The following is an 11116-nucleotide window of genomic DNA, read 5'->3' on the forward strand; positions in this document are numbered from 1 at the left end:
GGTTGCAAGAACAATTTGCAGGCGGACGGCTGACAGGTTTATCTGCAGAGTTAACAGCCCATACAAACGCCGTCCGTTGAAACGTGTTTTCTCTTCAGCAATTGTAAACGCTGTTTATTTCAATCGCCAATTAATTTTCCTTCTTTCTAGCTAGCTGTTCCTTCCCTGCTACCCGGCTAATCTAAAATCAGATCAAATCATAATCCACACCACTCTCAAATAACACAGCCCGAAATGAAGGGCTCAGGGCATTATCTGCGTCCATCAGTCCCTCTCCCCCCACTCTCTGCCCTCCTCCGTCTGCCTGGTCCTTTCAGCCCGCAGCCCCGTGGGGCAGACTCGTCTCAGCCCCCGCCACAAGAAGGGCTTTTTGTCTGGGTTTCGATTCAGAGGCTTAGCGGTTACGGTGAAAAGTCCGTCAAATCACTGTGTCTGACTAAAGCTTTTGCCTTGCTATTAAATTAGATATTAAGGATTACAGAGATACTTGGTTGTAACCAAGTTTTTCGATATGCGCTTTGACGCAGGTGTCTAGATTGGGCCCAATCCTGCAGGTCCTGGCTCATGTGAATTTCCAAGACTGGGTTCAGAATTTTTTTGGGGGGGAAAAAGCAGGTACCAGATGATGCTGTCTAAACAGGAGCAATTTGTAGGGATATGCACCCCATGCCGAGGCATCATGCTGGGCTTTGCTCGTCGCTCTGAAGGTCACCTGCCGGGTGACATCCGTGACACCCCGGAGCATCGCTCCTGCGGGTCCTCAGCCCTCGGGAGGTGCAGAAGGTCAGGAGAGTCTCGCTGGGTTCTTGGTGTTTGGTTTCCTCTGTAAGGAAACAATTGGTGGGTTTTTTGCAACTATTTCTTTATCCATTTTTGGGAAAGTTTGCTGCATTGAATTTCTTTAGATATACATGGAGATTAAAAATGTAAAACCAAGTCTCTTCGAGGATATTCTGGAACTTTGGAAGCTCGTCTTTTTATTAGTTTTCTTCAGATCTCTAAACACAATTAAAAAAGCATCGGTCAATCAATTGGGACAAAATCCCGGCAAAAATTCTCAGCCAACTACTGGAATTGAGGCAAGCTTCTTTGAGAAACACATTTCTGTTATAACACGTCTATGGGGCATTTTAAATTTCTTCATTGCTTGACATGTCCTGGACAAAGCCCGATCTCTTTCTAAAAGATATGTTTAATTCAGTTGATGCAGAAATCAAAAATCTGAGCAGTGTCAGAATTTGTGTTATACACTGGAGCTTGGTTTGGGTGCCCCTGGATGAAAACAAGCAGGTCTTTTTTTTTGATTTCTGACCTATTTATGCATACCTTTTAGTTGGCAACTTTCAGTGAACAGAGATGTATGATTGAAGTCTGGAAGTCTCTTGAGATTTTTTTTTTTTTTTTTCTTTAAAATAACAAAGTATCTAAAGTTGTTTTGGTTTTTGTTTGGTTTGGTTTGTTTTTTTTTCCCCCTCATACCCTTATGGGAGTAAAAAGGGTTTAAGCTGCATCTCTTCCTGGATTCAAGGTTTGTTGCTTTGTTTTGTCTGGAAAGAGCATTAAATATTGAAACTGCTGTGTTATTGCAGTAGGTTGTAGCACATTCTCCACTGCTTTATTAGCAGTGCCAGGCAGCCTGGTGTTGTTGAGGTCCCCTTGGCCCCCATCACCTTCCCCACGACCCTGTGGCACAGTGGGCTGTGCACATCAGGCACAAGAAACCTCTTTTCTTGAGCTCTTGCACATTAGTTCATATGAAAGATACTTAAGTGTTGTTTGGGAGTGGAAAATTACCTTTATTAAAGCATCAGACCAGTATCTTAGAGGTCAGAGAGGAGTTTTTCATTCTGACATCCTTCAGCGTACCCCAGGGGCTCTGCGATTTTGGGGCACTCCCTGCTCCTGAGCATGCTGTGAGGCCAAGTGTGTTGTATGTCTGCTCGCATGCTGGGGAAGGCGGTAGCTTTAATCTAGCTGCTTGGGAGTGTGTCTCCATGCAAACCCTGTGGTGGGGGTATTTCGTGGGATGGGCTGGACTGAAGGGGCTCAGTTTCCACTGAAGGGAGGAAAGTGTGATGGTGTTCAATCAGCTGGAACGTGGGATTCCTCTTCTCGCGTGATGCCATGGGATCTGTCAAGGTGCAGCCTGACTAGGCTGCCTCCAAAATCACATCTTTTTGGCTGATCTGCCACAGTCAAAGCAGCCGTGAGTTTTGCTATATCAGAATAATGATGTTTAAATGCCCCTCAGGATGCTGGTTTTGGTCAGTGACGGCAGAGCTGCAGGCTTAAACTGCTCACTGTGGCCAGGGACTTGTTGCCACTAGGAGGGACTAGTTAGGCAAGTGTCTCAGAGTGGGGGCTACAGGGTAGAGGTGGTGCAGATATCTGCAGCTTGTCCTCTGGGTATGACTCACTGATGTGGTATCGGCAAGACTTTACATCATACTTTGTGATGATTCTCACTCTATGTGGTGCTTCCCATCCTATGGGGTCTTCTGTCATGGTCATTCTCCAAGACTTTCATGACGTTGGTGTGTCCTTCCGCTGTTGGTGTCTCCTGGAGGTGCAGATGGGAAGGGTGCAATAATAAAAGCATCTTAATAGTAGTGTCTCCTGACATGAACTGGTTTCCATGGACACATGGACCTGCAGTCTTGATTTCCAGCTTTGCTACTCCTGCAGCACAGTACTTTTGGGTCTCTCCTGACACAGAGACAATGTATTGTTCGTGCCAACAGGAGTTATCCTGATGATCTGCAAAGAGAATGGCTGTGTTTTGTGCATCCATCCTCTGCAACATCTCTCTTCAGGAGAACAGCTGTAAAATTACAGGAATTTAGCTGGATTTCACATACCAGATGGACACCTCTAGCAATTTAGAGTCCATTCTGCAATTACTATTAGATAGGGAGCCTTTGCCATGATGTGCAGAGAGAGCAGGTGGATCCATCAGGTCAGCTGTGAAATTCCTTCATCTTCTACCCGTGATCACCACCATGATTCTGGCAAGGACACTGCTTTCACTCTGTGGGTTGCATTGCTCTTTGTGCTCATTGCTACGGGCTGAATCCTACCACCCTGTTGCATACAAACCACCTAGAGGGCTGGAGGCAATCCTATGGTCTCTATCAACTCTGGATCCTGCCTACATCAGGGAAGATCTCTGGATCTTATTGTTGTCAAAGCCTTGGCTCAAGCTAATTTCTTCCTGTCCCAATGGTATGTCCTTAAGACAGTTTTGGGATAGAAAATAAAACCATATAGTGAGATAAACTCTGAATAGGACCTTTGATGCTGAGATAGCCTTGTTGATGAACCGAAATACTCTAAAAATACAGCAGCCATCTGCGCATGTGTCATGGCCTAAGACTTCCTCCTTGGAGAGGTAAATTTAGGTGCCTCAAAAGACATCTAAAAAGATGCAACTCCATTTTCCCCTTCCACACGATCAAACAGAAGTTATGGCTACCTCAGCTCATCAGGTTAGCTTCCAGTTAGCTGGAAACTCCTGTTTCATGGCCTTGATGATGTCACTAAAATAAATTGGTTAATCTGGGAAACCGTGACCTATTCAGCAAAGTAATAAATGGATTGTTGTGCCCTGCTCCTAATTCTGTGTGGTTGCAATTGCAGGTCCTCACACAAAAGTGGTTCGTCGCATTTTTACCAATAGTCGGGAGAGGTGGAGACAGCAGAATGTCAATGGAGCCTTTGCAGAGCTTCGCAAGCTCATCCCCACCCACCCACCTGACAAAAAACTGAGCAAGAATGAGATTTTGCGCCTGGCTATGAAATACATCAACTTCCTAGCCAAGCTGCTCAATGACCAGGAGGAAGAAGGAAACCAAAGGGGCAAAGTGAACAAAGACTCTGGGATAGTCCAGGAAGACCTCCTGCAGGACATGCTGTCTCCTAACTCTAGTTGTGGAAGTTCTTTAGACGGAGCAGCGAGCCCGGACAGTTTCACGGAAGAGCACGAAACACTAGATTCGAAGCACACACGGAGCCTGCACCATGCCATTCTCCCTGTAGAAGGCAGCGCGCAGCGGTGATGACCTTCCGCATCGCTCCCGAAGCACCAAGGGGAAGGCGAGACCCGAGCGTGCAGATGCTGGAACTTGTGCCTGTGGGATTTGTGACTGTCTTTCCCTGGGGGCTCGGGCTCCCCGTACTCCCCAGCCCGGGACAGAGCGGCTGGAGCATTGACTGAGGACAAGACCAAACCAGATGGACGCTCGGTATTTAGGTACGTGATCGTACAAAGAAGAAAAGCATTGAAGTCATCTTCATTGTACATACTGCTCGTGATGTGACTCTGTGGAGGGGAAGGAGATGTGGCCAGCACCTCTCCAGCATTTAGAGGGTTTTCAGACCATTTGATGATGATCGCTTTTTAAACAGTCGCCTGGTTGAGACATGAAACTCCTCTTTCACTGCTGGCAGAGGCCACCGACGCTTTCCAGCTCCACGTGGTGCTGGAGACTGCTGAAACCTGCCAGTGCTGCAGCATTTCTCTGGCCTGTGACATATACAACCAGTCTGAGCAGGAGCTGGGGCCACGTGTTGTCCGAGATCTTTTGACTGTATCTTTTTAAAGAGGTGAAAAAATACCCTCAGCAAAAGAACTATTAAAAGGATTAAGACTATTTCTTTTTCTCTCCTTTTTTCTTTTTTTTCCTTCCTTTCTTCCTTTCTCTTATACCTAACTTTGGATTGTTTGGGGTTGTTGTATTTATGACGTGGGATTACTTCTGTTTAATGCTGTCATGCAGTATCCACTGAATGAAAAGGTACATAGGTGTTTTCTGTCACCCTCCCAGTCCCTGATTCTTCTGCTGTAATCACTCAGTAGGTGAGCTCCAAGCCTTTTGAGCTCTCTTAGAGTTTTCCCAGCAGTTTCTGCAGGGCCAGAGCTTCTCTCAAGGAAGATGAATTTCAAAATTGGTAAGGGGAAAAAAAAATTTGCTAGTGAAGCATCCCTTTGGACTGGGGATTTTTAAATTCAGAAAGGCAAAAGGAGTTGATGATGCATCAACAGTGCGCGTGTACATAGGGTATAAAAGGGTTTTAATGGTATCCTTTGAGTTTTTTGGTTTTATTACGTGAAAATGATGGTGGTTCAGCTGTGCCAATGCCCTCAGGCTGGACTGCAGCGCTGGATTTATTCCAGCATTAGGAGGATCCTTGCCTGCCTGAGGCTGGTAGGAGCCCATACCGTCTTTGAATCTTGGGGAGAAGCCCTAAAAGCAGCAGTGGGATTAGCCTCCATTCCCGAGTGCTCGGATTGCTGCAAAATTGATGTTTGTGACTGAGCCGATCCTCTGATCCCTGCTGCTGTCCCTGGGAGGATGTTTGGGAAACAGGACTGGGGAGCAGGAGGCTGCTGCTGTGGCGGCTGGGAGCTGAGGACTGCATCATGCCATCACCGTTCCATCAGGCCCATCTCTCATCCACCACCTGATGCCTGACAGAGTGATTGCCCCAAGCCCATCCTCACCCTCTGCAAAGATGTTAAGGCACAGAAATATCTACCATGCTACAGTCAAAAAAAAAAAAAAAAAAAAAAAAAAAAAAAAAAGCCACCCACATACATCATTTGAAAGGGAAAAAGTCCTTTGATGGGGACACTTTCAACCACACTCATTTCTTTTAAGGGTGCTTGAGGTACAAGGAAACACAGAGGATTTGGGTAGGTGTCTGCAAACCCCTCCAGGCTTAATTCAGAGCCCCATAATTTCTGTCCCTGCTTGGTTTTACTGACTCTTTGTAAATAATAGGTTGGGAGGCTGGTGCATGGGTTGGCACGTTAGGTAGAATTAGTTGCCTGGGAAGGGGTCCTGGCCCAAGCAAAGTTTCCAGCATAGAGCCCAAATCCTCTGGAACCACCGACCTCCCCCATCTTAAATTGGGGAAAAGGAGCAAAACTCCTTCCTGGGCCCGGATCACCTGTGCATGGGGGTTTTTACTAAGGGGAGTTACCCACATGACTGGGCCAGGGGAGAGGTGCTAGCGGGTGATGGAGTGATGCTGAGGAAGAGGTTTGGGCTGCTCCTGGAGCCAGGGGTAGGAGAGGTGGGTGGTGGAGGCTGTCAGGTGGGGTCCTCCAAGAAGGAATGGGGATACTGTCACGCAGGTAAAGCTGTTCTTGGTTTTCAACATTTGAAATAACCCTGACGTTGGGTGGGTGGGGGGTTTACACCCTTTTGTTTAAAGTATTAAAAGAAAAATTCACCAACACTCAGAAATTCCTCTTTCCCCACAAGTTATTTGGGGTTTTTTAAATCTTTTTGGTAGCTGAACAGTTGGGAAAATGGTACAACCTTGGTGGCACCCCCCAACAACCCCATGCACACGTGTGCCTGCTCGTAGCCCTTAGCAGAGCACTCCATAGGTCTCCTGGGGTATGTACAGTTGTCCTTTAATTGTGATTTGAATGGTACATTTCCTCTGCCCACCTCTCCTCCTGCCTGCTTCACCTCTTGCTGTGTGGATCATCGTCCCTGTTTCTGTTGGAAACAGCACTTCGGGACAATGTCGTACTGTGTGAATGAATTCCCACCTTACGATTTTTGGGTTTTTTTCAGCCCCCTCCTTTTCTCTGCCACCCTCCCCTGGGATTTCTGCATTTTTTCTGCAGAAACGAAGTAACCAGACCTGGTACCCTGAGTCTCAACCCACTGTGGATGTGCTATTTAGAAAACACATTTGTTGTAATGTGTGTGTATATATAAATATATATATATAATGAATATATCAAGAATATTTCTAAATAAAGTTTTACAAAGCAGTCTCCACTTGCCATCTGCCTCTCTCCCACCTTGTTGCTTGGATCCATCGCTACTTTGGTATTTCATTCCTGGGTATTGCAGGGTGAGGATGCCAGGATGGCCCATCCTCAGCCATCAAATCTCATAAACAGACAGCAAAAATCTTCCAAAAGGATCTGGTATTTTTTTTTCTTGCTTGGCTCATGCTATCCAGCCTGGGCTGGGCTTTTGCAGAGAGAGCAAGTGGGAGGAAGAGTGCATGGGGCCAGCAGGAAGGAAGACGGGCGGTGAAGCAATCCCCCCGCCGCAGGCGAGCGTTACCAGCTGCCACCGCGTTACCCCCAGCACATTATTTGCACGTCCCCCAAAAGCTCTGATGGTTTTTTTCCCCTCTTTTGGGGAGGGACATGGTGCAGGGAGGGAGATGCTGGGGGTAATGCTGCTTCCCCTTCACAGCCTGGCAGTGTTTGGTCATGAATTAATAGGCAATGACAGTAATTCCTCTTTTTTTTTTTAAAAAAAAAAAAAAAAAAAAAAAAAAAAAAAAAAAAAGTTGTTACAAGAGCCATGTGCACAAATACTTTAAAAAGTGATTGAGCTGGTAAATTAGTTAGGGAGTGTTTACAGGCTAAGTGGTCTACTGAATGTGTGTGTGTGTGTGTGTGTGTGTGTATAACTACAGCACCATGCTGTTGATGGTGGCCAACACCATAACCATATCATGGAGCAGGTGAAGAGAAATGGCACTGTGGGTGTTTTCTTGTCTTTAATTTCTATGATTTTCAGTCATTACCTACTTATACAGGGTCTTTCAGAGTGTCCCTTGCTTTTTAAAGCATCCCCCCAAAAGCTTAGTTACTAACCCACCACAGCCAGCAGCCCAGCAGCCAATGCTTGCTTTTAAAGTTTCTGGGTGACCTTTCCCTCTGGGTGAAAAAGGGGGCCCTTCTCAGTCTCAACCCGGGGGTGCGGGGAGCCCTGTCCAGGCACAGCCTCACACTACGGACATGGGGAGCCCCCCCAGCCAGGCTGAGGAAAGTCCCCGCAGTCGGGCCAGGCTTGTTTCCATCCCGGGCGCTGGTACAAGGCGTGAGGTGGGTGTGGGGCAGTGTGGGGTTGCTGGGTGTTTATCTGGGGTCAGGCGATCGTGGCTGCACAGCTGGCTTAACTCCCGTCCTTCGTCCTGCTGCCAGCCCGGCGAGAGCTGATAGCTCACCCACTGTTTATCTCTCCCTCCCACCTCCCGGCCCTCTCCCTCCCTCCTTCCATTGCCAGGACAATTCTCCTTCCACCTCCTCCTTCTGCTTTTTTATTTTCTTCAGTTAAAATGTCCTTCATGGCCATGCAGCCTTTACCACCAGCAAAGGGAAGAACATCCTCAAGGTGAAGGTTTCAAACCACTCCCTGCACAAATATATTTCATATATAGCTTTACAGTCTATAGGAAGGGCTGTGAGGGTGCTGATGTCATCCTCTTCCACTGTGGTGGAATGGCCAACGTGCATCGCTCCTGAGGGACCCCAGTGGTGGGGAGACCCTGGGAGCTGCTGTTTTCCCAACCTGGGTGGCTGGTGGCCACATGTTGACCGAGCTGGAAGGAGCATCTTGCTTCTAGCACCTTCCTCTCTGGAGCATCTGGACCTTACTGCTGTTCAGTTAGAAGGATGCAAATGTCACAGAAAGTAGCAGATATCATCTGCCTTTTCTTAAAAAAATTTAAAGTAATTTTTGAAAGCCCTTCCCATTCTTGTCTTCTGATGGAAAATGTCATTAATTTCCCATCAAACAGTAATAATTTTTACAATCATGATTGCATGGCAAGTGGTGATGAGCACTGATCCATGGATTCAAATATATGGGGGAAAAAACCCAACACCAACCTGATTTTTTCTCTATTTATGCAAAACAGAGGAGAAAATTGGGTAAAGCACCTTAGGTCCTGGTCTTCACTGCACAGTCCTTGGCTGGGACAGGGCTGGGGTTTATCTCTAACCGGTGGCATCACAAGGTGATGGGGGTTCTGGTCTGTCTCCTACTGCAGAAAATTTTCTGGCAAATAGCAGTTTCTTCACAAATTTGAAGCAGGTGCTTTTAAAGTTATTTTGTTCACCCACGTTTTTAACATGTCCCAGGAACCTAGTGACATTCAGACTCCCAGTGGCAGAAAATTCCCCTTACCATGGCACATATGACACTGGGGAATGAGAACAGAGAAGTGGCACCAAGATAAAATTGAATGTAAAAAAAAAAAAAAAAAAGGAAAGGGACATATATGTCCAAGACAATGAAACAAGAAACATAAAAAACTGAAATCACCCAAAATTTGGGCAGCTTTCATTTTCAAGCCTCATTATCTGGTTTTAATTACAGCCTTTCTGGCAAAACCATGTTGAGGGCAGCCTGCACTGGCACCCCTGCCTGGGAACACCACTGCAGCCAAGAGCAAGGACCTGCTTCATTAAGGGCATTCCCACATTATTGAATTAAATATGCTCACAGAAACGGCAGGACCCAAACATTCCCACCCTGGCAGACGATAAGAAAGCTTCGCCTTTTTGCTGTTACGGGCCAGTGACAACAGGAGGGAATAATTTATGGCTCTCTGGGACTGCTCGATATGTTCTTCATCCCGGGGCTCATCCCTGACATTCCCACCGCCACACAAAGGCTGCAGCCAGCCAGTGGTGCCCAGGGGACACCACACTGTCACACGCAGCAAGGAGACGAGCAGCGAGCGGGATCTCCTTTCTCCTCCCAGCTCTGTTCTTTCTCTCCGGTCCTCCTGCCTCTTCTTTTGCCTTATTTCTTGCTCCCCCCACCTTTTTTTTTTTTTTTTCCAGTGTCCATCCATAAATTGGTGCTGGGGGAGCTGGAATTTCTCCATGGCTCAGTGGGGCTGGGGGTGGATGAGAGATGATGAGGATGCTCTGAGATGTTGGGGGCTCATGAGGGGGGACCCAGACTAGTGATGGGGGTGCAGGAAACCTATGGGGGTCCAGCAGGCACTTTCAAACTTGTCCCCCTGGTAGATGTTCCTTTTCCCCTGCTCTTGGAGCTATTCTCAGCTGCCCTGGTGACCTTTCCGGGGAACAATTTACTATTGTGTTTTGGTGAAGCCCAGCCTCTATTTTTACACTCGGTTTTGCTGATGCGGGCGCAGGGAGTGAGACGGGAATCCAGCAGGAAATGGGAGGGAGCGTCTGGAGCGCGGTTGAAACTGCCCCGGTGCTTTGATGTGCCGGGCCAGGCCCGCCTGGCAGCACGTGGTGGGACTGCGGGCTTCGCTCCCTGCCAGCCCTCCGGTAAATCCCTCATGGCACCAGCTTAACCCACCCATGCCAAGGTGGGAGTGGGTCCTGCACCAAAGGGCTTTTGGCAAAACCACAGCGGTACCCTGCTCCTCAGTGTGCGCACTGTGCAAAATGAAAGACAGCTTCTGCTGGCATTGTGTTGCTTGAGGGATGCTGGAAACAAGGGGGGGAGGTGACTTGCTGACTGGGCTGGGAAACGTTTGGGGACTTGCCCAAGGGTGTCCGGGAAAGCGGTGGCAGAGCATCCTGTATTGCACGGTGTGAAATGAGCAGGTTGACAGCAGCGGAGGCAGCAGGTCTCCACGTGAGGTGCCATCGAGCCGTGTTCCTCCCTGATGCGGGACCCTGAGCTGGGCTCGGGGTAATGAGTGGCTCCAAAAATGCCAAGCACCACAGCCTGGGGTGGCTGCGAGAGTGTGGCTGCCTGTGTGCCCTGTTCACCCTGTGTCTGTGGCAGGAAACACCAGACCATCCGATCCTGGAGGTATAGCTGGGGAGGTGCCCAAGCCTCGGGGAAGGGAGAAGGGCCAGCCCTGTCCCACAGATGTCCTGCTTTCACCACTGTCACCATCCACAGCACAGCTCCCAGGGCAGGAATAGTACCCTGCTGCCCCAGGGCTTGCCCAGAGCCCGCCAAAGCCAGAGGCAAGTTCCTCCTGCATTTCTGAAGGGTCCAGACGTGGTCTCACCCACTGCCCACCCAAGGCTGCCTGGGAGGGCAGGTGAGCAAGGGGACACTTTACAGCAGCTGTCCCAGCTCCAGAGCACTTCACTTTCACCCCACCAGTCATACAACCCTTCACATGCTGCCTGAACTGAAATAAAAAACATCAGCACTCTCCCAGTCGTGTGTCGTACAGCCATCCAGCAATGCAGCATTGCTTCTCTGAGAGGTTTGCCCTGTCCCTGGGAATGATGTTGAAATGGGAGCTGGAGGTCTTCGGGGGTGGCCTGGGGGGCAACCAAGCTAGTGAGCAGCATGACACTGTGGGTGCTGTGGGTGGGAAGCTGCAGCTCGGGGTCGGGGGGGGGGGC

General features: G+C 48.5%; 1 protein-coding gene across 1 annotated transcript; it reads left to right on the plus strand.

The window, feature by feature from the left end:
* Positions 1-2999: 2999 nt before the first annotated feature.
* TAL1 (TAL bHLH transcription factor 1, erythroid differentiation factor) lies at positions 3000-6751 on the plus strand. The gene is made up of 2 exons (XM_026853888.1): positions 3000-3222; positions 3637-6751. Exons 1-2 carry the CDS (start codon positions 3000-3002, stop codon positions 4053-4055), a joined length of 642 nt encoding a protein of 213 aa, XP_026709689.1. The 3' UTR covers positions 4056-6751.
* Positions 6752-11116: the final 4365 nt, after the last annotated feature.

The sequence above is a fragment of the Athene cunicularia genome, assembly GCF_003259725.1.
Source record: "Athene cunicularia isolate RWA chromosome 8 unlocalized genomic scaffold, athCun1 chr8_part1, whole genome shotgun sequence".
In the NCBI taxonomy this organism is placed as follows: Eukaryota; Metazoa; Chordata; class Aves; order Strigiformes; family Strigidae; genus Athene; species Athene cunicularia.